We start from the raw sequence: 27495 nt of genomic DNA, 5'->3' as shown, positions 1-27495 counted from the left end.
GTTGCATTCTTCTTTTGTTATGCCTTTACTGCAACCTTTCAGTTGTTTTTTTGTTTGCCTTTTTTTTTTAGGGGGGGGGTGGGGGGGGGGGTGGTGGTCCCTTCAATCTCTTCTTCAGGAGGTGAAATGCATGCTCAATAGGGTTAAGGTCTGGTGACTGATTTGGACAGTCTAAATCAGGGGTCTCCAATCTTATCCAGAAAGGGCCGGTGTGTGTGCAGGTTGTTGTTTTAGCACAGGACTAAGACAGCTGATTCTACTCATCTAGGTCTTGATTAAAGACCACGATTAGTTCATTAGTATAATCAGGTGTGTTACTGCTGGGTTAAAACAAAAACCTGCACCCACGCCGGCCCTTTTAGGATAAGATTGGAGACCCCTGGTCTAAATCTTCCTATTCTTAGGAGTGTAACCCAGCCTGATTTCCTGCTGCTGCAGCCCCTCCACAGAGATGCCCTTCTGCACACCACTCTTGCAAATGGCAAGGCACAAAACAAGGTGTTTTTGCCCAGAGAACTGCTGCTCGCTGAATGTTTTGGTTCATCACACTATTCACTGTAATCTCCACAGGTTTATATTTTAACATCTCAGGCGGGCAGCGGTTCATATCATATCACCACGTCTGGTGCTAATAATCGTACCATGGTCAAAGTTGCTTAGACCATACATTTTGCCCATTCATATGCCTGCTCAACTAAACCTCTGCACGCTTTATAGGAGTTTCTGCCACAATTCACTGTCTGGAGGAGCGGGCCATTTGCCCCTTAAGGGCGGATGGGACCTGCACGCTACATCTCCCTTAACAGACGGATGCGATGCCAGCGATGTATTTGATCACATGACCGTTTAAACGCATTGATTCCTAGGCCTTTCCATGTTGTTTTCTAGAGTACTTTAGTCCATAATGGGTTAACAGACAGGGGTACCTAATAAAGTGTACATAATTCTCAAAATTCTTGTCAACCTAAATCAATTATTCCAGTTCATTGAAAAACAATGATCAGAAAATACATAGAAATGCATACAAGTATAGATGCCCAAAGTAATTCAAATGGGCTAAATTAGTTTGATTCCTAGCAACCTTTGTCAAATCAACAGATGTTGACACTGATGCTTACTCAGTATTATGGGATGGATCTGTTTGTGATCAACAGGGGAACCCTTCAAGAAATAAAATGAACCGCCCAGACCAGCCCACACCCTCAGCCCCCATACAGCAATGCAATCAGGGACCCGAGTGTGGTTCAAAAATGAGAAAAAAAAAGCATCTGAAGAAGCCGGTAAATCTTTCTGGTTAAGTACAAAAGGACGGAATCCTCTCCCGAGGAGCTCGGCACCCGCCCAAAGCGTGACAGGCCCACCTGCATCCCTGATGGCACATCGCTGGCTTCCTGGACCCCACCCACACTTCCTCTGTGGTTGGGTGCAAGGCAGGGTTTGCCAATTAGAGCAGAAAACATTTACACACTTCCTCAGTCGACACCACTTCCTGTTTGCGCAGTCTTGTGCATCTCAGCTGCTGCAGAAAGGATGTCGGATTCAGCGGTGCTCTGAAAGTCTTCACCTGATCACAGCCTCAGGCTCCAGTTTGACAGGAAGTACCACACGCCACTTATACAATTCACTGAGGCACAATACTATCCACTGCCATTATAGATAGACAGATCATTACATTTCTATATAGCACTTTTCTAGACACTCAAAGTGCTTACAGTAATAAGGGGGAAACTCGCCTCAACCACCAACAATGGCATGCACCTAGGTGATGCAGCAACTGCCATTTTGCATCAGAACTCTCACCACACACTAGCTAACATGGAGAGGGAGAGGACAATGTTTTCAGTGGATGATTAGGTGGCAGGATGAAAGAGCCAGGGTTGAAAATTTAGCCAGGACACCAGAGAAGCCCCCATCTTACAAACCACCTCCCCTGCAAGTTAAGGAATATTGATTACCACATGCATAAACTTGAGAAGAAAACATATTTTAACAATCAATTTGGAATTTAACTTCAACATGTATAACATTTTGTACATGTACTTTTTAAATTAACAGCTACCGACATAAAAGTTGTTAATGGGGCCCTTCTATATCTGAATCTTTACCTGACACTACACCAGCAATTTGCTGGCAATTAGGTAGCACTAGTCCTTTATGAAAGGCAATTAAAGGATAGAAACAGGATTTTGGAAAAGTAACTACAGGGTGCAAACAGTATTTAAGAATCACATGGTTGAGGTAAAAGGGTTTTTTGATACTGATTTCAGGCTGTGAATTCATGCAGGCTGGAGTGCGGTTTGACTCAAAATGGTGGTGAAGGTTCTAGCGGTTGGGCACCTTGCCATGCCTACATTTTGAATGTTAATTTTATTGACTCAAATGTTTGCAACTGAAAGCACACAAAACAAATGCACACAACTCAAATGTGTTAGTTTGCATGGGCATCTGTGTCAATTCATTAGCAAAATAAATTTAAAAAAATCAGGAGATGCACAGAACACAGGAAGGAAAAAACTGATTTCCCCATGAATTTGCAAATCTGGTCATTGCGAATCTGCGATTATATAAACTCAGACTCAAACTTATAGACTCGCTTTGCTAGACAAGGAAGAGTTGCCACGGTTACCCGATACATTTTGTTCCGGAAACCTCCAATGAAGGAATTCAAGAAAATCATAGCAGGGAGAGCGAAGCGCAAAATGTTAAGATTTTATTTACAAAGGTTTGTCGACTTACAGAAAGTAAAAAGTGTAGCTACAACCTTGATTTGTGCAACAGGAGGCCATGGGGGAGAGGGGAGAAGAACCATGGCTCACCCACTGCCCTTTGTTGCTATAGCAATAATCTTAATGGGTGAGGGGGGGGTAAACAAAAAACAAACGAAATAAAAAGAAAAGAATCCTCCAACAGAATATTAAAAGCAGAGATCCCAAACTAGATACCAGTCCCCAAAGTCCTGACACGGATGTACACAGAGGATTTGAGTGCGAGCGTGTGGAAATGCCACGCCCGCACAGCCGAAACGCACCCGACTCCAGTCCACTTCTACAGCGGGACAGAGGCCTGAGGATGGTGGGGAACGGGGGATGGGGGATAACTGGACGTTCGCTGGCTTTTTAATCCTCCTCATCGTCGTCATCATCATCGTCTTCGTCTTCCACTTCACGCTTTCGCTTTTCGCCCTTCCCACTCTCCTCTTCTGGAACAAAACAGATAAAACCGTCACAATACAATGAAAGCCACATGACAATGGCAGGAAAGTCACACAACAATGCTTGGAAAAAAATAAAAAATAAAATAAAAATCAGATGATACTCAGAAGATCAGCTTCCAGCTGCCTGACAGGTCTGGGATAAATCAGCGAACCCCTTTTTGTTTCCAATTTAAAAGTAATACTACCCCTCGGGTAACCACTGATACGCACTGTATGCGTTCTTACACTGCACTGACCTGCGTGCCAACATTACACTCGGCTAGATATGCAAACTCTAAGCCAATAGCACTGCTGGTTTTTGTGTCTACCTGATGGGTATTCCATTGATTAACCCTACAGTGTAGCTGCAAGCATAACATATTGCAGGTCAGTGCTTCTGAACAGGGGTGCCTAGAGATTATTCAAAATGATAGAAAGCTTCGATCACAGTAATTATTCAGCAAAATGTGCAACAGAAAGCAAGAAATTAAGACTATATAGTAGCTTTGAATATTTTTCTTTCTCCAAAATTTTACGTGTTATTGAACTCTATTGCTTGTAATTAGCAGTAGTGATTGAACATTCTAATGAATGTCTTTAATAGTTGGAAAATAATGAAGCCCAGTATCTTCCACTGAGGACACATCCAGCAGGGAACCGAGGAACCAACAGCAGAGGGCTAAGCCCACACTGGCTGTGGCCAGGCCCAGGCTGACCGCCATTATACCACACTTTCCCACCCAGACGCTCATTGTATCATTTTTAACAGTTTAACATGAGAAAAATCACCTTCGTCCTCATCATCATCGTCGTCATCGTCGTCATCATCAACCCCTCCGTCGGGCCCAAAGTCTTCCTCCTGGAAACAAGTTTATGCAGTTTAAGCAGGAAAACGATTGCAATGAAAAGTTTTGTCTCCACATCATCTTATTGATGCCAAACTTCATGGAAATTTCATGCCAGGAATTTGAGCACATTTTGTTGCCTTTAAAATATCGGTGCAGTTGATCATAAAGATGACAATACCCTTCCAGAAGCTCAGGAAATCTTCAAAGTTCAAAAGTATTAATCACAAAAGGTATTCCAGTCACTACTGCAATTCTACCTCAGTCACATCTAGATGGGATGCAGGAGATTCAGAAAGTGTCCTATCCAATAGGTTCGCCATGATCGAAGAATCGGGTCGTTTCTAACCAAATGTTTGGTTTCATTTTGAGTTAACTGGGGAATGAAGGACTCCAGACACAGATATTCACATTAGTGCCTGTACTTAGCACCGCTCCCCTGGAATGCAGTCTACGAAATGTCCCATTCAAACTACTCTATCATCAGTCCTGCAGCAATTACCTGACACACTACACCATAAGGCACTGTCGGGTAAATTGAGAAAACAGCAGAATCAATTTCAACATTTAGATTTCTAAAATATAGCGGTTTTGTTGGAGGAAATGTATCAAGGGATAGGCCCATTACAGGCACACTGAGAAAAGTCCAAAATTGTGCAAAAGACAACACAAAATGGATAGAGCAAAAAATAAATACATTAAAATTAAATTACATTTTGCAAATCATTTCTTCAGTTAATGAATTAGGGATGCTCCACTATGTGGAGAGCTCTTTTACACATGCACGTCTCCTCTTACTCAATTACAGAGAGGTCTGTCAGAGCCGCACGGTTCAAAACCATATTGCCTATCTGTAGCAAAGCGCGAAGGCAGAGACCCTTACCTCATCCTCTCCACTCACATCTTCATCCTCCCCCTCGCCTTCTACTTCCTCATCATCGTCATCATCATCTTCATCAAAATCTTCTTCCTCTCCATCTTCATCTTCCTCCTCCCCTTCTGGAAGGCAGCGAAGATCAGCATTAGATCACACACGCATTAACCATTTTACACACCAAAGGCCCCCCAAACCTTCCATATAGCAGCAACATAACAGCCTTTGGAACCTGACCTGGGTCAAATACACAATTGTCTCGAATTCAAATCACTTTTCTGTGCTTGATTGAGCTTGCTGGTGGAAAGCAGGGTCTGCTTTTCATAAATGGCAATACACCAGACAAGCTCAGTAAAGCATAGGTAGTAATTTGAATTCAAAACAATTACGCATGTAAATGGTAAATGGTTGGCATTAATATAGCGCCTTTATCCAAAGCGCTGTACAATTGATGCTTCTCATTCACCCATTCATACACACACTCACACACCAACGGCGATTGGCTGCCATGCAAGGCACCGACCAGCTCATCAGGAGCATTTAGGGGTTAGGTGTCTTGCTCAGGGACACTTCGACACAGCCCGGGCGGGGGATCGAACCGGCAACCGTCGGACTGCCAGACAACTGCTGTCACTGCCTGAGCCATGCTGCCCCATGTGACCCAAGGCCTGGCTGGAACACACTGACCTTCGTCGTCGTCATCGTCGACACCGTCCGCCTCCCCTTCCGAATCAGACGCCTCCCGGTCCTCCATGTCGTAGCCGTCCAGGTAAGTTAGCCGAGGCAGAAGCTTGAACACGCTCTCCCGGTAGTCGTTCAGATTTGTCACTTCGCAGTTGAAAAGGTCCAGACTCTTCAGGTTGTCCAGCTTTTTCTTGAGGAAGGAAAAAAACAAAAAACTAGATTTTAGCAGGACTCAGGCATGGGACTCACAGGTGTCTAGACAGGTGACCGACCCCCAATAATTAAGGGTTTGCCAGACACTGCAACCCAAACAGTTATTTACCCCCAAAAACCAATTTTCTTTTTAATTTTTTTTTTTTTTTTAAGGCAAGTTTGACGAGTTATTTTTCTTAGGATTTGATGCACCCAGCTAATGTAGCCTTCAATCTGTATCTACTCCAGCAAGCTGTACACTTCTCACCCGATGTAGCCAGTTTAATATGCGGCCGAGAACACCAATGGGATAATAAAAAACAAATTATTTCAGGAGGTGCATTAATTGAAGTCATTCTGGGGCTACTGGGTGGCTTTTCCTGTAAAGGCTTTCGAGCAGGGATGGTCCCCATGGTCTGGCATCAAAGCCTGACAGGGCAGCTGGCCCTAATGTTGCCCAGAGACGGGAGGGTTTCAGTAGGTGTACCTACCAAGGGTTCCAGCGTGCTGATGTCCTTCAGCTTGTTCCCGCTCAGGTTTAGATGCGTGAGGTTCGGGAGCTTTTCTGCCAAAACATCAAGGCCACCGGAAATTCTGTTATCGCTGAGCTCCAACTGAAAGACAATTTCAAATAAATTAAGAAGTTACATACCACTGACCACACTCATGCATTACAGCCGCTGCCCTTAAGAGCACAACTGAGCTCCTGTAGTTTTCAATGCCTGAACATACACCTGAAGATCATTCACCACGAAAGATATGAGATTTTACATTAAATTACTTGGCAAGTGTTAAATATGTAGAAATTGACACAAACAATTGCGGCTGCATTTGCACTGAACATTTGCGATATTAAAGAACACATTCGGCTGAGCAGTATTCTGTCATTAAGAAACTGTTCTCAATTTTCCTCCCACTCTCCATGCCACTGGAGTGTCTGAAAAGCACTCACAAATCTCAGCTTTTGGAAACCAAGTAGGTGGTGCTGCAACTAATAAGCAATTTCTCAGAGGACTTCCGATACATCCTTGAATGTACATACAGCAGCCATACAGTGTAGCTGCAAGCATAACATATTGCAGGTCAGTGCTTCTGAACAGGGGTGCCTAGAGATGATTCTAAATGATAGAAAGCTTCGATCACAGTAATTATTCAGCAAAATGAGCAACACAAAGCAAGCAATTAAGACTATATATTATACTGTCTGCAGATGTCACACACTGAAACGGTCAACTTTAAATGGACTAAGTGTTTAAACAGAGTAAGCTTGACTAACTGCACTGGAGTGTGTGCTGATGGTCTCACAATGATGACAAGCAGCCAGGTTATCATGTCTCCTGTGTGTGTGTGTGTGTGTGTGTGTGTGTGTGTGTGTGTGTGTGTGTGTGTGTGTGTGTGTGTGGGCGCGTGTTTAGGGCAAATAGATTGAGAACGACGGCTTAGGTGTAATCATGTACTCTAGCGTGTATGCAGAGATCTTGGTCATTAGTTTGTGATCAAACTGCAACAGCAATAATACAATGCTAACTGAAGATCTGATATGGCTGTGATTGGCTATAGGAGAAGGTAATGGCTCCGATATGTTTGAGGTCTTACTTTTTTCAATTTTCCAAGCTTGGGAAGGTTGGAAACCGACATCAAGCCAACATTTATCAAGCTGAGAAACTCAAGATTCACAAATTCTGCAGTGAGGCCTTCGATTTTCCCTTCGTTGGACCTGCAGTTGTCCAGAACTAGTTCTCGTACCTACAAGAAAACAGAAAGCACAAGTTAAACACAGAAACAGGTGGTGAACCCCCTCCCACGTTCGTCTATCTTTGTAACTGTATGCTTCTTGTCCCAAATTAAACACACCTATGTGTTACCTTTATTGCTGCTGCATAAATAACCTCCAAGGTATTCTGTTAGCTGCCCACTACCGAGCTGAGTACAAGTGTTACATTGTCACAGCACTTTTCTTAAAATGGTCAGAAAAGTTTATGATGTGGCACCATGACTGAATTTAAACTGTTGTCGTGAAAAACCGAATCAGTGTCAATTTAAGGTTTAGTTTAGTTAGTTCCACTGATTATGCACATTTAACAAATACTAAGCGTGCATGCATACAAACGTATCTGCGAAGTAGTTGCAATGCCGCTAGCTGGCTGGTTAACGCAGGACAACCCGCGCAGTGCTGCTGCAGTCAGCACCTCAAAGCCGCAATTGATCAACTTGCAAGCTGAGCAAACGCACGTCATTGCCCTTTTAAGAGCTAACGCGTATTAAGGAGCTACGCCAGCTACACAGACCGGGCGTTACTACTTAAGATACGAAAGAGCTTCGGAGAGGACAGTGACAAACGAATTACTTGAAATACATTTTTATTTGAATTCCAAATTAAGCGTCGGCAAAGTTGACGTGTGCAATGGCCGCTGAAACAAACAACAGAGACTCCATATTTTTGCATCAGCGTTTTCGGTCTGTGGCGAAGGAGCGTACGAGACGTCCAAACGGAAATAAACAACACAAAGATGGAGATAGTTCCGTTCTGCTCAGCTTCACAGATGGGGAGCGTTAGTTCCTTTCTCCCCAGCTTCGGCAGTGACAACATGGCGATTCACAGATACAGTATGCCCGGACTCTCAACACAAGGAATGAGTTTTATTTGTTAAAAATGCTTGCTAAATACAAATTCCCAATCATCTTAAATATAAAATTGTAGCTACATCGTTCGTCGATACTTTCACTTGGAACCGTTGCATGTTTCCGTGTTATTTTTTCCCCATCGACCTAACGTTAGCTAACGTTACAGAGCTAGCAATGCCAATGTGTCAGCCAAAGTGCTAACATTAGCCAGCTAGCCCAGAACCTGGTCAAATCTACCTAGCCAGCCAACTTTTTATGTTCGACGTGTAACTAACTTATAGTTCATGCTCAAGCCAAGTTGCAATATATTAATATCGCAATGCTTAGCAAGCTAGCATCTTAATATTCCGTACATTTAGACTAATACAGCTAGCTAGCTAGGTTAAATATATATTGTGCCTTTTTAAATACGCTCCTGTAATATGGCGGGAACCAAGAAAAGTGACGGGCTAGCTAATGTTAGCCAGCATTTGCAGTCTCTTCAAATGAGAAAACCGATTTGACGATAGTTGGAAGACTCGTTTTTTTAAAAGTCGGTTATTTTAATGATCCAAGTAATCAATATTACAAATCTCTAATCTAGGTAGGTATAGCGATTAGCTAACATTAGCGTAACAATATCAAATTGGTATATTTGACTAGCTGGACACTTAGCTAGGACTTTTGCGCAATTCTTAGCTTGCTAGCTACGAAACGGTGAAAGGTTGGGACGAAAGCTAAACAATTGCCGAGTTCGCAAACTTTAATTTTGTAGCATATGCATAACTTCAGACCCAACTTCGCTAGAACTATCTTTGTTACCAACAAATGTGAAACACGGGAGGGAAGTTGGTTATTAACATGCAATCAAACGTTAGTGCTATCCCAGTGTGGTCGATATTGTGGTCTCGTGTATTAACTTGGTTATATTGTTAACTGTTCGGGTATTTGTGCTAATAAGTTAAATCGGGTAACATAACTTCCACTATAACGCATTGAAATGTGCTTTATAATAACGTGTGTCACATTTTACAGTTACAAACATGGCTCCCGATGTCTCAAAATATAAGCCACCCTTTCCATCTCCCCACGCATCGTGGTAAAACGCAACCTCCCCTGTACGAGACGAGCGGGCTGCCCGCCCCGCTGATTAGCAAGCTAGCTGCAACCATTTTATGAAGACGGGCGACCTGGCTGGCCGGACAGTGTTTACAAAACCGAGCCGAGAAAAGGCTGCGAAACGGTTAAAGGCTGCAGTAATAATGGGAGCAGGACTGACTTGCCAGCCAAAAAGAAATACTTACTTAGCAAGCTATGCCGCCTTCATTGAGTCCCTTCTAGCTTAGTTAAACAAGCCACACATCTAGGTAGACAAGCTGGTAACGCACGGAGCTAAATCTGAAACTTGCTAGCCGGTGAATATATTTTCATGCATCATCAAGGCAAAAAGTATCATACCCATGTGGTCACCATTAGCTAGCAACATGGGTCACAAGGCGAGCAAAAGAGTAGCAAGCTAGCATGGCTAACTAGCAACGGTTTGGGCTAAAAATCACTTACATCAGACGGTGGCCTGTTTCTGAGCTCCAACTGAATCCTCTTTTTCATGTCCATCTTCCCCTTTAAAAGTTTTTTTCCCCTCTTGGATTTTGGTGGATTTTTAAAAAAAAAAATCAATCCAAAAAGCAGAGAGATGCCCGAATGGAGGGAGAAAATGGGAACTAAAATGAACTGAGCCAAACGCCAAGTTACTCGCGGAGAGGAGATACCATGGAGGGAAACGGCAGTCATACAGCTATATACTCAATACCGCCATCTCTGGCCAGAAACGCCCACTACAATTAAACAGGCAATGCAGTCGGTGAATTCGACCTGTTTTCATTCTTATCATTTACTGAACGAAGGTTTTTTTCTATTTTTATTATGGAAAACGTTGTGTCCTGCTGAATAATAAAAAAAACCTATTGAATCAGTATGGATGGTGTGTAGCTTGCGTCTTATCACACACATTTAATCTGAAGCATAGTAGCATTTTACAACCGCTGTAATATAGTATTGTGAACTTTTACCAGCATAATTGTGATTTTAAAAAAGCTGAAATACTAAATACTACCCAACAAGATATTTGGAATATTCAGGACTTGGATTTGTGAATTTACTGTGCATTTTATAAGCATATGAAAATCATTTTATTAGTAACAAGACACATTAATTGCACAAGCATCCAAAGACAACAGATTTGAAGATGCTTGACACATTTTCTGGCGTTTAGCTACTAGGTTTGCTATGTATGCTAGGTGGCGCTGTGGTAGCACTGTTAAGCACTCCCTGCAGTCCATGTAGCCTATCAACTTGCTGTTCGAAAATGTCTGAAACTTTTATACATCATTAGGGCCCATAGAAATTCCTCTCTAGCGCCTTGTTATATAGCTGACTCACTGCAGAGCATAGTTTTGAGCATGCACATCGAATGTCATGTAAATGTGTGCCTAAATGTGATCACTTGCAGTTTTACTCAACAGTAGGGAGATGCAATTAAAACTGAAAGGAATAATATTGCACACTTGCTTGGGTTTGAACGTCCTTAATGCTTGTACATGCATTTTCTGTTTTATCTGATCAGCATTACAGTATGCAATGTTTTTTTTGTTGTTCGTTTATTACTCATAACAATAATTAGTATTTATTTATTTGTTATTTTTAGGCTTTCAAGAGGTTCATGTTGGCGTCATTTAGTCACTGACAAAAAAATTTGGTTTCATAATAAATCAGCACTTTTAATGAACATTACCTGGAAAACCAGGTTCTCAAATGTAGTCAGCGACAAAGTGATCAGTAGTGTAATTTCACAAAATAATATATACAGTATTATAAAGACAACAAACTGCATTTACAAAATGGCAAAACAAAGTGCAGATAAACTCTTGCCTTTGTTACATTCATCATTTTCATCATTTGTATTATGTTTTAAAGGGGGGACTCGGAAAGAATGAAAACAGTTGACACAATCCTAAAAGCTGCTTACCTAATGTGTCTTCACACTTATGTGGAACATCTGCTGGTTCTTCAGCACATTTCCACTGATTTGCAGAGGAAACAAGAACATTCTTCTGGCCGCTCCATATCACATTGCTGTAAGTAGCTGCTAACCACTACATGGTGGAGAGTGGAAGTATGCAGAACCTACCATTTGCATTTTTTCTAACACCACTGAACACCTTGAAACACGGCTAGCCAATCAGAGGATGACGGCGGTCATTTGCCATTCCCATTTTAGACAACCAGCAGCAAGTGCAAAGGACATGGCAACAGATTTTCCACAAAAGGGTAAATGCACCCAAAAAAAGCAGACAAAACGGATGAATAAGAGAGAGAAACTACACAACCCTGCATACTCGTTCAGTTCGCATCGCGGCAGAATTCAAAAGTTTTCTTTCCTAGTGGAGATAAATGTTGACGCTTGTGATGTGTGACAGACCCGATGTCCACATCTCCCCTGGCAACTTTGTTTATCGCACGTCTCCCGTAGCAACCATGGTCGCCGTTACCCTGAGAGGGAGGAAGGCCTGGCTGTCCTCTGGCATCAGCTCCAGAATCCCCTCCAGGTGCACCTCACAGCTCCTGCCTGTCCTCATACAGACACATACAGGAGGCTCGCTGGCTGTCCAGGTACGGCTTACAGCCCAGGTGCATCACCGCGTCGAATAGCAGCCGGACCGTCGACTCGCAGGCTGAGGCAGCAGCACAGGCACGCGCAGGTAAACACAGGTGAGAACAGGTACGCACAGGTAAGAACAGGTACGCGCAGGTAAACACAGGTACGCACAGGTGAGTACAGGTAGACATGGGCCAGTGAGACACAGGGATGTCTAGTACAGGGCTATTTAGTGACAAAGTACAATGTTCCAAATGTGGTGCCCATAAATGAGGGGGCTATGTATAGAAAGTGCTACCTGGTGAAATCAATATGTATAAAAAGACCCATTAATAAAAGATAATGTTTTTATTGGAAATTTAAAATTGTGGTGTATAGAGCCAAATCAAGAAGGAATATGTCTTTGTCCCAAACATTATGGTACTGTATATAAAAAAGAATCAGTATCCGTACAGACAAAATTGTAGTCAGGTTTCTGAGTCATATTTAACCCTAAAAATATAATTGTATTATGGGTGCATTACCTTAGATAATTTCACACAAAGGTTCACTAAGCACCTGTTTTCTTCCAATACATCTTAAAACATCCCTACATGTTAATTCCTCTGAATCTCAACTTTTACGCCTTTTAACGTTCCATTGCTGCAAGCTCATCCAATATCGGACACTGCACTAAGAACATGCGTTTTTGCTGGAGGTGCCAGTGAACTGACTCTCTACCTGGATTCAATCAACATTTGTCCTTAACTTTAACTTGGAAATCAATGCATGGTTATTTTGGTGATGGCAGAAGTCACCAAAATTGTGTTTTTGATCTGTTGCTCTTAGTTGTGAGCAGACATGGCTAAAAAAAATGTAACTGCCAAATATTTTCCTGGTGCAGCTGAGCCAACCAAGAGGACCAGAAGGTGGGGTTTGAACTTTCTGAGAGTATTTAATAGGTTGCAATACACCAGACAAGCTCAGTAAAGCGTAAAAAAGTATTCAAAGCAATCCAAAGCAATTAAGTATTTGGCCCAGGTCTGGTAGTAAGTGACAGTGAAGAGAGGAAGCCAGATGACTCCAGACTCCAGGAGCAGGAGGAGAGCTTACCTTTCACACTTTGGGACAATCCCAGAGTCCTCTGAACATTTCTACAGATGGTCTCCAAGCAGACCTGGAACTGCTCGTCACAATCGTGCTTGTCACTCCCGCACGTATCATAGCAACGGTCGTGTTGGTTACAGCATTTAGTCATGGACGGAATGCCGATATCAAACTGAACAAGAGGGGAAAACTGAGTCATGTGATCTCAAACAAACAAGAGCAGTAGTTGATATTTGTTTTGTTGCAGGTTGGGATGGGAAAGCCCTGCTCTATACCACAGCTGGATGCAAGAACCCTGCAGGCAGATTACAGCTCAGATAAGCATTTGCAGAAATGAATAAAGCTTTCTTTCTTTATATATACACTCAGTGAGCACATTATTTGGCATTTATTAGACGTATTTTTGGACTTAAGTCTTCTGCTGCTCTAGCCACTTTTGACACATTGTGTGTTCAGATATGCTAATAATAATAATAATAATAATAATAATAATAATATTGTTATTAAATAAGTTATTATAATGTTATAATATTATTATTACTACTGTTGTTATTATTATTTATAATATTATCAATAAAATTTTGCCTTAGCAAGCTTGATATATATCCTCTATGACATTGATGATGGTGGTACTGTACTTTAAAAAGCCATATCAATGAAGAAATTACTGTACCTGAACTCCAAATATGGGAGAACCACATCCGTTCGGTGGGGGTGGCCTGTAACCATGACGTGGCACTGGCTTATATCCTACAAGAGAAAATAAAATTAGAGATCACTGTTCTTCTTTACATAATGATAATTACAATACTTCATGAATAACAGCATAATAAAGCACTGAAGCCACTTCATTAATAACAGTATAATAATATTGTAATAAGGCACAAAGGCCATATATTTACAACATAAACATAACAGCATATGAAACATTATACAGTATCTTCCCTTCTGAACTGTGTGATTCTGTGCAGCAGACTTGACTGCAATCACACCAATAAATCTCCACAATCACGGAAAGGCTAGTATATCAATATGGTCAACACAATAGTGTGATATTCCTTATTGTGATTAGCTAATGTAAAGGGTGAGATTAAAAGTTTTTATATCATTGCATTGACTAAATTGACACCACATCACGAGGGACAATTAAACTGAGGTTGGACTAAACAAGCCCTTCAGATGTGTCTATATCTGTACTAAACTGCAACAACCAAAGGCTGCAGTGTCTGCTGGTTTTTGGGTTGTTCTTGGCACCCGTGGTTCATTCAAGTCATTGATTGACTAAAGAATCTTAGGCCTTAATTGACCGCTGATTGAAAGGAAACCACAAAAAAACCACTGTGGCCCCCTGGGAATTCAGTTTGACACCCCTGTTCTAATTCCTAAGCACAGGAGATAACTCATTGCTGTAAAATACCACAGCTTCCAAAGCCCATGACACTGTAGGTTTAATGGAAAGGTCACACATCCTATAATAAATCTGTCGGATTTACCTGGGCCTTCTGAGATGAGGAAGCATATTATAATACCTGGCACCAGTTAAATAGCACTGACCGGCCACTTGGCGGTACTATAACCTAAATTGTTTCCTTTCCATTAGCCATTGGTATAGCATATACCTATACCCCTATAGTTTTCTCCCCAGTAATCTAATTCAGATAACCGGATTTCTTTTTTTTACAAATCCCATATTTTAGACATATTCCGGTTGCTATTATGACCATTAGGGAGGTTTACACGAACGAACCAGCACCCTATGTCGTTTTATAATAAACCACCAGCTCTTAGCGAACACCATTAAAACCAGCGAACAAAAAATTTAATTGGCCTTAGGCCTGAGTATCACGCATTTGGACCCTGGTTCTGGCTCTCACGGCACTGATAATCTCAGGCATTTGAAACTGGGTTGCTTAAATTTCACAAGATAGCATTCATGAGTAAGTGGAACCGACCAGAGATAAAGCAGAAACTCTCTACTCTTCATAGCGTAGTAGCCTACTATTCGGCGTGGCCTCTTTCTGGGTCTGCTGAGGATGCCCACGAGCTGGTTCCTCCCACACGGTTACAATTTCTTACCACTACCACAATAACGTTAAACTGTCCGCAATTGATTATTGTTCTCCCCGTTCCTGTGCTCGAGTGACCAGTGCACCTCGTACAAAACTCCCACTGTAAACATGGCAATGTGCATTTGCACCGTGATCATTTATCCACCACTATTATTATTATATTATGCTGTTTAATAAAACTGCATACTTTTATTAGTAAACTGCAACTTTGCGCAACACAGATATTTGTTTTAATTTCATGATCACACTTTAATCCAAACAAGGCCACTCTCTGCCGAGATGGCTACTGTTGGTTTAGGTATTAGCGCTCTTCATTACGCTACAGGCGTTCCGTTGAGGTAATAATTCATTAAACTAATTTATACCATGGACAATATGACGTATGCCTTATGCTCGGGCGTCAGCGTCACACACAATTCGCGAGCAAAGCCGACGATGTTCTTATGATGCTACGTTTGATAATGTCACTAATAACATAATGTAAAAGACATGTCCCTACCGTCGCTGCATTTGTAATGGCATAGTCCGTCTTCTCCTCCAAACAAGTCGAGCGCTGCGTTAAGATAGGTGTCTATCTTATGAATTCCATTCCGGATCGTTTTTAGTGTCATTCGCCAGTCCGGTGTTTCTGGCTCACGGTCTTGCACGCAGGCACACACACGGCTCACAAATCCAAATGAAAACAGAATGACAAAACCGGAGAGGAAAAAGTAGCGCATAGTCCACCCGGTGTTGTTGATGTCCGTTATAAAACTTCCACCTTGTCTTTTGCTTAACTAAAAGTACATACTTTACTAGTATCAACTAAGTTACGCCAGTCCATTCGACTGTCTTATCTGAACCACTAGTTACTCGTCGTCGGAAAGTGTCAACATTGCGTTATTCTTCTTGTTCCGGGTTGTGTAAACGCACGTGACTCTAATGACACCAAGGTACACGTTCCAAATCGACGTCTTAAGTCCAAAGTGCACATTAATCCGAATCACTCATACATGTTATAGTGCCAATAATGCTTTTCATGTGCATCTTTTTATATTCAATGCACACTTTATATATTTACCTAAATGTATAACAAAACCTTTAGTTGACTATTATAAATTACATCAGACTAATGAACACTTTTCTCTGCTGAGAAATGTAAGCGCTGTTCTCATCCGTTTACCTCATTCGGACAAAACTGCCAGCTGACTGTATATAATGAGAGCACAAGCTACTGACAAACCTCTGCAGTTCATTTGAGTAAATAGTTCCACGAAGGGGTCTAAACTGGTCCGTTTAAATGAGTAGAAATAAATATGAAAAATGAGAAATTACGTGCTATGCAGCCAATGCTCACATCTGGCGGAGAATAATTTTTAAAAGGCTTTTTAAAAAATTTTTTTTATCAAAGCTCACCGTGTTGTGCTGCGACTGCTACCTTGTGGTACAAACTGGAACTACATTGCTCCGTGAGAGGACGATTTCCAGTTCAAATAATTGATCAAATAAATTGTTTTTTGTGAAATGCGCAATACTATTTACATGATCATAAGAAAAAAACAGTAGGTTGTACGTTTACAGGACACGAAGAAGTTGATTTGTAAATTGTGCAACATTGATCATTATTCATTAGCTTGGCCACTTTAGAAATAGAAACCTCCTTCAAAAGTATTTTTAAGAATTCAAACAGCTTTTTGTTTTGGTAATAATTTAAACTTTATTCAAACGATTAGTCCGGCACGGAAGATAAACTCTGCTTCTCTAAATACTTAAATAATTCTTGCATAACTTCAAACATTCAAAAGTAAAATATTTACAATCTCATGAAGGAAATGGTTTAATTATCCCATCATCTGTAGAGTTCTGACATGTTCCCCTTCACTTTGAACTCACCGGCCCAGAGGTTTCTACAAGGCTGTTCAGCGGCCATCTTATGTTCCTCTGGAGACCCCAGCATGTCTCAGAGGGGGCACATTTATAGGGGAAGGAGATCCTGGAATGGGAACAATCCAAATGAAGCTGAAGTCGAGCACATGGGTTGGATGATGTAAGAAGTAGGTTTGGGATTGTATGAGCAAATGATAGCCTCCCTCCAAAATGCCACCATCGTAATATGACGCTTGCAAGCAATGTGTCTTTTTTTAGAGATGCTCTTCCTTCATAAACTACAGTAACGTAAGGGGGAGGGTTGCACATGGAGACTCACAGAGATGCAGGAAGGCCATTTCCATGGGTGGGGGTTCAGCGGAATGGACATGGACAAGGGACATCCCACAGAAAGGCTAACTCCCCCCCACCCCCTGTCCTATGTTGACACATTCTCTCTTCATAAAAGTATACATGTACATGTATGTGCGCGTTTATCCACACAAGTGTAAAACAGTCCGTGGGGCAGGGGCTCATCCTCCCCGGTACAGCATGTTTAGCCGGTCCAGCTCCTTGCAGTTGTCCATGGTCATAAGCTCCGCCTTCCGACGCAACCGTTCATCTCTGTAGACCTTGGCTGCGTACAACAGGTCCGTTTCTGAGGAAGCAGACACAGTAAAGTACTTTGTACTTTGTATGGTTTCAGTCCTAAAGTATAATAATATAATATATAATAGACCATTTAGCTGATGCTTTTATCCTTTTATGCAATCCCCTGGAGCAATGTGGGGTTAAGGGCCTTGCTCAAGGGCCCAACAGGTGGCTACACTGGGGCTTGAACCATCAACCTTCTGGGTCCCAGTCATGTACCTTAGCCACTAGGCTACACGCTGCCACTCCAACCAGCAGCAGTACTGGACTTGAATGTAGGAGTACTGGAAATTTTGAAAATATGTAATCCCAAAACAGACTAAAAAGTCAGGATAATCTGTGATGAATGTTTGTTATCTGTATGTAACCTTCATGCTTGTGTGTGGTATGCTGCCTCTTGGCCAGGTCTCTCTTGTAGAGATTTTTAATCTCAATGAGACTTTACTTAATAAAGGTTAAATAAATACATAAAAAATCATAACCTGTGTTTTATACACACCACAAACCCCTTATACTTCAGTTAACTTTGCTTTCAGCTAAAAGCAAATTAGAATTTGCTACATTGAGCGTGTACCAAACTAATATAAACCTGCTCATGCAGCAGCATGTAGCTCAGTGGCTAAGGTGTTTGATTGGGCCCTGGAAGGTTGGTGGTTCCGGAAGCCCCGGGGTAGCTATGATAAGATCCAAACAGCTGTTGGGCCCTTGAGCAAGGCCCTTAACCCTGCATTTCTCCAGGGGGTATTGTCCCCTGCTTAGTCTAATCAACTGTAAGTCACTTTGGATAAAAGAGTCAGCTAAATAACACATTATTATTATGAATCCCCACATTATGTGTGTACAAAACTAATATAAAGGCTCTTGCTCTGACATAGTAGCTTAAGCGGTGTGATTCACAAGGCTGACCTACAGTCCTGAGACACACAATATGGACTCATCTGCAGAAATAACCTAATAGAACAAACATTCATAGATAATAACAGTCAAAACGAAGTAGGAGGAGACAGTCTACAGCAAACTCGGAGAGAGGCTGCTGTCATGGTGAAGAGGGAGCTTACTCGTCTGCCTCTCCTTCCAGCAGTTGTTCCGCACGCTGGACACGTAGTCCTCTTCCACGCTTTTCTCTATTTTCTGTAGAGCCGAGCCCTTGTACTCTAATTTGAATTCTCGGCTGACATAATAGTCCACACGCAGGTTCTCCGTCTGCCTTTTAACAGTCTGCCCCGTGGACCTGCAGAGGAAGTGTTAAAAATATCACTGATTCCATATTTCATTGGTGGATTTATCAGATACATGCCCACACATACATTATATACACTCATATGTATACCCACATATACTTGTATATGTGTGTGTGTTTGTGTGATTTAGTGAGAGATGTGACAACCGGTCACCAACACTGAAGCACAACAACTGTCAACATCTGCAGTTAATCATTTCACATTGTATATGATATGGCATGAATATGGTATCACGTGTATATTGGTATTGTTAATGCTGTGTGTATAATATGTGTATATCAGTGAAGTTGAGAGCTGACTTTTTTTGTGTGTGTGAAAGAGAGGCATCTACATAAATGCAGCCCATTCACCATTCACCAATACAAATTGAGAGAGATAACGGATATCCAAATTGGGTTTTGAGTAAAGGCTGTAGGTGTGATAATGAGGTAGGCCGTGGTGGAGGAGGGGGTGACATACGGTCTGCTGTAGAGGCTATAGGGGGGAGTGGACACCATTAGCTGGCTGAGGATGGACACCAAGATCAGCACCGCTATGGGCATCAGCTGGATGAACATGGAAAACCCGCCCTGGAAATCAGACCAGAGCATTATAATAATATAATAATACTAAGAACAACAATAGAATGAATGCATTGACTTATCCAGAATGACATGCAGAAGTAGAGAACATCAGTCAGTTACCCTCAGGACTACAAAAACGTAAGAATAACTTTTCAGAAGGTGGTATAAGGGGTATAAATTCAGTAGTAGGTATAGAGAGGCTATTCCTATATAGCAGTGGTGTAGAACTGCAATAGTTTAGTGTACAGGTTTAATGATCAACTTAGTTATGGTTTGTCTTTCTTTGTTCATAATCTTTTGGGATAAATATTTACGTTATCTGAAGCACAGAGACAGCACATTACATTACTTCCCGTCAAATTATTCTGTGTTAGTACAAAGTACAAATGTTGAAATGCACTGTAGTGAGAGAACATTGGCCTGTCTAGCTAAACAACTGGAGGAAGAGTCTGCTTCTGAAAGCTAATAATAACAGTAATAAATACACAAATAAATAGATAATAAAATGCATTTGGGTGATGAATACTATAGTGAAGCAGGCCTGGGGCCTGTATCATAAAGCGGATTACAGAGTTTGTGGGATAGCTGCACTGAACCTTCCCAATCTGGACTGAAGTAAAAAGAGCTGTCCCGTGTTTTACTTTAATCCTGGGCGGTATATCACAAAGCAGGATTGCTGAGTTAGTTGGATTACTTCACGCAGTAAAACCCAGAACAGCTGTTTTTACTTCAGTCCATGTTCCAGTTTTGGAAGGGTTCTGGGTATTACTCTGTGAGCTTATCAAATCAACTCAGTCATCTTGCTTTGTGATATACCCCCCCGAGAGCCAGAAAGCAGAGTTAGCCAGATAACTGTAAAAATGTAGTAAAAAGAGCTGTTCTGGGTTTTACTCTGCGCAATTATCCAGCTAACTCCATAATCGTGCTTAGTGAAATACCCCCTGCTCTCTAGTTAAACCCTGCTAACACAGCGTAGTGTCACTCAGCACCGTAGCCCCTCCCTCCTTACATCTCTCCGCCCCTGCCCTTGCTCCGGCCTGGTCTGGGTGGGGTTCTGCTGGCTGTATCGGGCTCTGCCATTGGTGAACGAGTGAGAGCTCGCTGGAGAGAGGAGCAGAGCGTCAAATCAGGGATTGGTGCATAAAACCTCAGTAATAATGCTTATCTACACAATGAAAAGCATGTAAGACCAAATGTTTTGGAAAGCAAATTTATAGGAATGTGTTCTCTATTGAGAAGGACAACAAGTCTATCAGAGTGTGTTCTCCATAGAGAAGGTCAGCAAGTCTCTAGGAGTGTGTTCTCTATAGAGAAGGACAGCAAGTCTATAGGACACAGAGCCTCTCGGATTCTGTTCTCTAGAGAATGACAGTGATTCTATATGATTCTGTCCTTCTGGTGAGTCTGTGCGCCGGTTATTTCAAAGAGGGACGTACAGGAAGCGAAGCCTCCGCCAAAGAACATGTTGAAGAGGTCCTCAGGCGTGATGTCTGCCTCGAAGCCCGTGTGGAAGTCGAAGCCGCCGCGGGCGTGTCCCGTATTCGCCGGCGGCTCTCCGCCCGTCAGGTCATACTGTTTCCTCTTCTCCGCATTACTGAGGACTGCGTACGCGTTGCCGATCTCTGCCGAAAACACACAGCGGTCAGCCCATCATAACCATCTACTTTCATCAAAACTGAGTGCATTCTTCAGCTCGTTTCAAATGTTTGGTTTTTGTTTCAAGTGCTTTATTGAACACGGTTACTTTTTCTCAGAAGGAAATTCCTAAAATGAATTAATAATGTGAACAGCGATCCTTTTTTGCACAGTGCTGTCAATATGTGTCGAAGAGCTTGCCAGGTCATGCAGTTAGGGTTGCCAGATTTACAATTAGTGAAAACCAGACACCATCCACATTCACACAGAGACGGGACAGGGCAACTTGAAGGTTGATCATGCCCCGCGGACTGAGGGTGGGGGCCTGGCGGGAGAAAGAAGGGAAAAGAAACTAACAAAGGAGACGGAAGATGGAACTCATTACAAACCAGCGGTCAAATTTCAATGAATTATTCACCATTATTCATTATTTATATCGTCTGGTCAGGACCACAAAAATAATTTGAAAGCCAGACATTCTGGCCTAAAACAGGACATCTGGCAATCCTATATGCAGTACAAGCAGAGGCCCTGAGCATATTGAAGCCCAGGCTTGATGCTCTGGACTGGACATTAAAACCGCAGGCCTGTAGCTGCCTGCTCAAGTCAGCTTGTGCCCATATGCCCTTATGCCAGTGAAGGAGGCGGTACTTTTGAAGGCTTCAGTGGCTCCGGGAGCGTGGTTCTTGTCAGGATGGAACTTCAGCGCCAGCTTCCTGTAGGCCTTTTTCAGCTCTTCCTCATTGGCCTCTTTACTGACCCCCAGGACCTCGTAGTAATCCTTACATTTCTTCACCCTGGAACAGAGAGAGAGCCTGGTGACCAGCAGCCCCACAAGCCAAACCCTCCAAACCCTCCGCATACTCAAGCCCTATCCAGCCACATGAAAAAACTACCATGCTACAGTATACCATTTTATACTTCAGAATACCTGAAGTAAAATGACAGTTTATATCAAGTATGCTGAGTATACAATTTTTTCACAGGGGCAATTGACTACAAATGAATATTGAGAAATTGGGTGGTGGTCTTACTGAAAAAAGAAGCTTGAAAATGAGATGTAGACAGCGAGTCCTTTAATGCACTTCCTGCAAATGTTACTTATTTTCATAATTCATTTTTTATAAACGGCTAGCCTTGCATACTCTCACCTGTACACAAATATTTTTGAGTCTTTCAGTTAGTCAAAGTGAGGACATTTGGTCTGCCTTTGAAACCCTAGTGAGCCCCATCAGAGAAGCCAGCCCAGGAGACCAAATTAAAACGAAAAAATGCTATGCAATAGAACGGCCCTCTTGCATAATGTGCTGCCTCAGAGAGCCGTATGGGTGCTGTTGCATTATTCTACAGAGGGATACACTGTTTTAAGAAACTCTAACTGATTCTACTCCCTCATCTAATCCTCAACCTCCCCAACTCTCTCACTGCAGCCAATCAGCAGGCCTCTAGGGTCCCCACGGCAACTGGATGTCAGCAGGCCACACTTCAGGTTACCTTGCTTGCCCAAACCCCCCCACCCCCTCCCCCGCCACTACACTGCACATAACACACTCATCAGCCAAACAAGGAAATACACAATTACACTCACACAGCATACACAAGTTAACATAGGTCATCCTGTTAGTGCTCCCACCATTGTTGAAAACAAACCAATTAAGTGTAATCAAACCTCTTCGTTGAAATGATTGAGGTGCTTGAGGCGATTTGTAATACTGCAATGTTAAGAGAAAATGGATCACAGAATGAAATGAAAGGAGAGAAAGCACTCTTAATGGGTGATCCATAAATAAAGGAGACGGAAGCCCTCACAGCCTGAGGCCCGGGTTGAGTCTAAAGGTCTGCTCTGTGGCTCCGAGGCACAAAACAAGTGGATCAAGCGCAGTAAATACGGCAGTCTTTAATCACCCAGGAAAGGTTGAGCCACAGTTAGGGGACTAATTAAACAGCCATAATTATAGCACCTCAATCAAGGAACTCACTCAGTACAGCAGAACACCATGCTAAGAGACCTGATGACACAGGTCAAACCAGCAACTCCATTTCTACTTCTTTATTTTAGCTGTCCCATCATCGCATTCTGAGCACTGCTTCAGAACCGTGAAGTGCCAAACTTTCAGTCCCCAATCCATTCCAAAACACATTCATTCGTCACCTTCCCAGAAATAGCCAAGAGTTTGTTTAAAGATGTACTTTGGCATGTATTGTTTCTCTTTATCCCCATGGAGAAGCTGTACAGAATGTACCAGGGAGCGGAGTCCAACCCACACAGGGGGATTCATGTGCACGGGCTGAATCTCCCAGTAATCTCATCTCTTCGTTTTAACCTTTGTGTGTTTCGCCTCAAACACAAATTAGTGTTTCAATAGGCAGGCATACAAACATGTTTTCTCAGATCTTATTTCAATGCTGCCTGTGATTGGTTGGCCTTCTCTTTGGCCAATGAGAGCTTTCTGTGTCCCTCCCTGTCAGAAACGTTCAGGACCATGGACAGCCACATTCTCCTCAGCTACAGACTGGCTTTCCAGAAAATCCCCATAACACTGACCACATTGTTACCCGACACAACTTAACTGATAAATGAATATGCCAAAAGAATAAAGGTGAAAAAATTCCACCTTTATTGGAATTAAATCAATTTGGCAGAAGAGCAAATATTACGTGGTTCAGAAAAGCAGTGCGGGGGTCAGGGGATAAGGTGGAGGATACAATGACATAAATTCATATGCAAATCAAATTCATAATAAATAATAAATAATAAATAATGCCTTACACACGGAGCATGGATGGATGGTAGAGAGAGAGAAAGAGAGGGTGAGAAAGAGATAGCGAGCAAGAGAGAGACTGTCACAGAAAGAGTGAAGCCACACTCATCTCTGCAGAAAGTGTGTGCATGTGTGTGTGTGTGTGTGTGTGTATGTGTGCGTGTGCGTGTGCATGTGTATGTGTGCGTGTGCGTGTGCGTGTGCGTGTGCGTGTGCGTGTGCATGTGTGCGTGTGTGTGTGCGTGTGCGTGTGTACATAGAGCGGAGCAGTCACACACACCTCTGCACTCCCTCCACCTGCTCCTTGGTGAAGCCCTTGGCCGGTTCTGCGTTCCCCGGGTCCTGCCCGTTCCCCTCTGGCCTACTCCGGCCGCTCTCATCCGTCGACCGCGGGAAAGACGTTCCGTTTGCCGTCGAGCTCCCATTCTTTGTCAGGGCCTCCAGCAGCGCTGCAACAGGCAGGGTACAGAGCCAACTGAGCCAGGAACGCAACACCAAGACCAAGACTCGGGGACTCAGAGGACTCCACACCTTTATGGCCACAGGGCCATGTTCACTGTGCCTGAAGCATCTGGAAGCTGCGCTACCAAGCTGCTTATTTAGGCCAGGGCTGCACAACCCTGCTCCTGGAGGTCTACAGTCCTGTAGGTTCTCATTTCAACCATAATTCTACTCTCATTAGCAGCTCAATGAGATCTCTTGCTGTTGAATGAGGTGTGCTTTGGCTCGAGTGAAAACCTACAAAATGGCTTTCCTCCAGGATCAGGGTTTAGTAGCCCTCATTTACACTAATTAGCTATCTATAATATGCTATAAAAATGTTGAAACCACAGTACTGTATGTAAAACAGAAGAACCAACCTTTGGCAACACTTGAGCAAGGCCCTTAACCCCACATTGCTCTGGGGGGGGATTGGCCCCTGCTTGCAGCTCTAGTTTAGGCCTACACAACCATCAACTCAGCATCCAGTCAATTACTCGATTAAAGGATTGAGCTCAAGACTCTTAATCTCCTTATCTGATGCTGGCTGTTCCAGTTACCTGCCCAACTGTCTGCATCCCCATCTGACCTGTTTTACATCCGCGATCCCCATCAAAATTCATTGCTGCACGTGGAAATAAGCGAGAAACCACTCCTTTTCAAACCCACAATCTGACAAGAATGCACATTCAAATGTAAAATGACCTAATAATTTTAACTCATTCATCTAACCCCCAAATAGGCTCTAATAGAGCATTTCCATACAATCACCAGACAGATAGTAGTCATTACTTTATTTTAGTTTGAAACTTGACAGGGTTATTGCACATTAATCATATTTCTGTGAAAGTGTGTGGGGGGGGGGGGGGTGATTTTCACCTGTAGACCCTGGGCAGAGAACCCAGCAGAAACCCATGTGAACACAGGGAGAACATACAAGCTACTGCACCACCGTGCTGCCCTATTGGCTTACCCCATACTCTCATCTAAATCTAAAGCAATATAAATCACATTGCAATAACTGCTCATTTTCTCAATCGATCCTCTGAAGAATTGCCTCAGTTGTACAGTAAATGCAGAAGCTAGGTTTCAAGGAATCAGAACTGAGGAAGAGCTGAAGAATGTTTCAAATATTGGGTGGACTCGCTCACCAAATAGCACAGTAACAGTATGAGCTTGAGAATGTTGACAAACTACACACTTCCTGAGATGGTCTTGCTTACAATTTGCCCTTCATATCATTCCACAACACACCACTCACACAGGTAGTATCGCTTAAATGTGAAAATACATACATTTACTCTCAACCATTCAACATTTTTGACTGTAACAGGTTTATATTTAAAATCACAAGACCCAACTCAAATATGAACTGGGCATGCAATACACATCAATTAAGAGGCACATGACTCACAAACAATGCTGGATCTATAATTTTATCTCCAAGAAATTGTAACAGATTGAGAAGCATTATAGGCAGAACTGTGCATATTAACTGACTACTCTAAATAAGGCACTGAATGAAGGCACACAGGGCAGTTTTGGCACTAAATCTGGTTTTGAATGACACAAAGTTGGTCATTTCTGTAGAATCTATTGGTCAAAGCGGAGTCATTTATATAATTTATGCATGCACATGAAATATCCATACTGTAAACAACATCTCTGAACAATTATTGTAAATAAACATGGAATTTGGCCAAGAAGCCTTCCTTTACAGAACAAGGACATTTTCAGGAAAATCTGAGATCAAGATCATGAGAATTTCACAGGGTTCAACCCATTGCTAAGTATATAGCAAAATAACTCATTTAAAAAATCTAATTGCACACCCTTGATCGATGTCGGAACTTACAGCAATCATTTTACCACACATTTCACGAAACCCACAGTCGACACAACAGAGCCACTCAAGTGCATGTTTTTCGTCTCCAGAGCACAGACCGAGCTTGACATTTTGAAAGACAAGATGGTTTCATCGTTGTCTAACTTGTATATATAGCCAGCTAATGATCATAAAACGTCCATCCTTGGACACCTTTCATCAAACCAAATAAAGCTACAGAATTAGTCTGTCTCGTCATTAAAAACAATAGACATGGCTCTGGGGGTAGTCGCTTGATAGCAAAAAATCAGGCCTCCTGCATTTGTTCGTAGCTATCTGATTTTTGTCAAAAAGGGCAGAGATCAATATTCGAACATTTGAGTAAACCATAGGCTACATTAAGTCCATACAACCTCTAGCAGTACATCCTAGGCTACTTTCTGGACGTTTCGTAAATTGCCAGCCATGCTGAAAAAAAAACAGCTGGTAGCTGGTTGACCAGTTCAGGCCATATTCAACATGGTTTGACCAGCTCAAGCTATGTTTAGAAACAGCTGGTGGCTGATGATTTTAAGCTGTTCATAGCTGGATTTTACACCAGGGAAGCCGTCCATGTAGAAACTCTTACCAATTACATATGGTTTCGGAGCTGGGAGCTGGCATCTGGCGTAACAAAGTAACAAAGATACATTTTAATTCTAAACATATATTAGGCGATGCACCGCGCTGTATATTCGAATTCCCTAACGTTACACTACACGAAAGGAGGATGAATCTGAAAACATTTTAGGCTGCGCTAGTGAGCCAACCACCTCAGATGTCAGACCGTGGCGTAGCTAATGTCACCAAATATAACGAACGGATGAATTGGTTAATAACAATTTGTCAGCGACTTCATCGGCCTTTTCATTACATGGGGTAATCCAGATATTTAACCGACGTCTTTGCCACAGCAGACACACGCTGTTATTTTAAAGGTGAAGCAATGTTGCACTTAGCCTGCTAACAGCTAGCAAGCTACCGATATTAAAAATTCAACCCAGCTTACTCATTTAAACATGTCAAATCATGCAAACATTACCTTTCGCTTTCTCGGTTGGGTAGAGTTTCTCCGCTTTGTTCAGAAATTTCAGCGCTTTGTCTTTGTCCCCCGCTTCGGCAGCCTTAGTCGCTATGCGTATACATTTTTCTGCTTCGTCTCTGTTACCTTCCATCTTTCTTCCTCTTCCTTTCCTAGGTCAGCTGACACCTTAGCGCAGGGTGGAAAAAAATGGAATGCGTTCGCAAGCGG

At 42.4% G+C, this 27495-nt stretch overlaps 3 protein-coding genes across 6 annotated transcripts; all 3 read right to left on the bottom strand.

Annotated features, from left to right (window-relative positions):
* Positions 1–2695: 2695 nt before the first annotated feature.
* On the bottom strand, positions 2696–10181 carry anp32b (acidic (leucine-rich) nuclear phosphoprotein 32 family, member B). Of its 3 annotated transcripts, none has more exons than XM_061247139.1 (7): positions 9953–10181; positions 7385–7534; positions 6280–6402; positions 5600–5786; positions 4922–5034; positions 3983–4052; positions 2696–3199 (listed from the first exon to the last, which is right to left on the bottom strand). In XM_061247139.1, the coding sequence occupies exons 1-7, from the start codon at positions 10004–10006 to the stop codon at positions 3117–3119; spliced, it is 780 nt and encodes a 259-aa protein (XP_061103123.1). In that variant the 5' UTR covers positions 10007–10181; the 3' UTR covers positions 2696–3116. The 3 variants fall into 3 exon arrangements, with proteins under 3 accessions (XP_061103123.1, XP_061103122.1, XP_061103121.1); XM_061247138.1 differs by having other exon boundaries at positions 2696–3196; positions 4922–5037; positions 9953–10178; XM_061247137.1 differs by having other exon boundaries at positions 4922–5037; positions 9953–10176.
* A 962-nt stretch (positions 10182–11143) lies between these two features.
* On the bottom strand, positions 11144–17149 carry pla2g12a (phospholipase A2, group XIIA). Of its 2 annotated transcripts, none has more exons than XM_061247141.1 (4): positions 17075–17149; positions 13807–13883; positions 13140–13305; positions 11144–12123 (listed from the first exon to the last, which is right to left on the bottom strand). In XM_061247141.1, the coding sequence occupies exons 1-4, from the start codon at positions 17136–17138 to the stop codon at positions 12005–12007; spliced, it is 426 nt and encodes a 141-aa protein (XP_061103125.1). In that variant the 5' UTR covers positions 17139–17149; the 3' UTR covers positions 11144–12004. The 2 variants fall into 2 exon arrangements, with proteins under 2 accessions (XP_061103125.1, XP_061103124.1); XM_061247140.1 differs by lacking the exon at positions 17075–17149 and adding an exon at positions 15702–16383.
* dnajb14 (DnaJ heat shock protein family (Hsp40) member B14) lies at positions 16873–27452 on the bottom strand. Its single transcript, XM_061247136.1, has 8 exons — positions 27286–27452; positions 24180–24348; positions 21789–21934; positions 20939–21124; positions 20512–20603; positions 19399–19508; positions 18757–18929; positions 16873–17705 (listed from the first exon to the last, which is right to left on the bottom strand). Exons 1-8 carry the CDS (start codon positions 27416–27418, stop codon positions 17581–17583), a joined length of 1134 nt encoding a protein of 377 aa, XP_061103120.1. The 5' UTR covers positions 27419–27452; the 3' UTR covers positions 16873–17580.
* Between the last annotated feature and the right edge of the window lie 43 nt (positions 27453–27495).

This window comes from Conger conger, chromosome 6 (genome assembly GCF_963514075.1).
Source record: "Conger conger chromosome 6, fConCon1.1, whole genome shotgun sequence".
Lineage (NCBI taxonomy): Eukaryota > Metazoa > Chordata > Actinopteri > Anguilliformes > Congridae > Conger > Conger conger.
The sequence above is the reverse complement of the archived record's forward strand: the minus strand, read 5'-3'. Positions and strand labels throughout refer to the sequence as shown.

Coding starts and splice junctions, on each gene's coding strand:
- anp32b (XM_061247137.1), bottom strand. CDS start 10,006: ATGGACATGAAAAAGAGGATTCAGTTGGAGCTCAGAAACAGGCCACCG. Junction 7,535..9,952: donor GAAACAGGCCACCGTCTGAT/GTAAGTGATTTT, acceptor GTTTTCTTGTAG/GTACGAGAACTAGTTCTGGA. Junction 6,403..7,384: donor AGCTTGGAAAATTGAAAAAA/GTAAGACCTCAA, acceptor ATTGTCTTTCAG/TTGGAGCTCAGCGATAACAG.
- dnajb14 (XM_061247136.1), bottom strand. CDS start 27,418: ATGGAAGGTAACAGAGACGAAGCAGAAAAATGTATACGCATAGCGACT. Junction 20,604..20,938: donor TGGCGGAGGCTTCGCTTCCT/GTACGTCCCTCT, acceptor TCCTCTCTCCAG/CGAGCTCTCACTCGTTCACC. Junction 17,706..18,756: donor CTGGAAGGAGAGGCAGACGA/GTAAGCTCCCTC, acceptor CTGCTTCCTCAG/AAACGGACCTGTTGTACGCA.
- pla2g12a (XM_061247140.1), bottom strand. CDS start 15,921: ATGCGCTACTTTTTCCTCTCCGGTTTTGTCATTCTGTTTTCATTTGGA. Junction 13,306..13,806: donor CTCCCATATTTGGAGTTCAG/GTACAGTAATTT, acceptor CCTCTTGTTCAG/TTTGATATCGGCATTCCGTC. Junction 12,124..13,139: donor ATTGTCCCAAAGTGTGAAAG/GTAAGCTCTCCT, acceptor CTGCTGCCTCAG/CCTGCGAGTCGACGGTCCGG.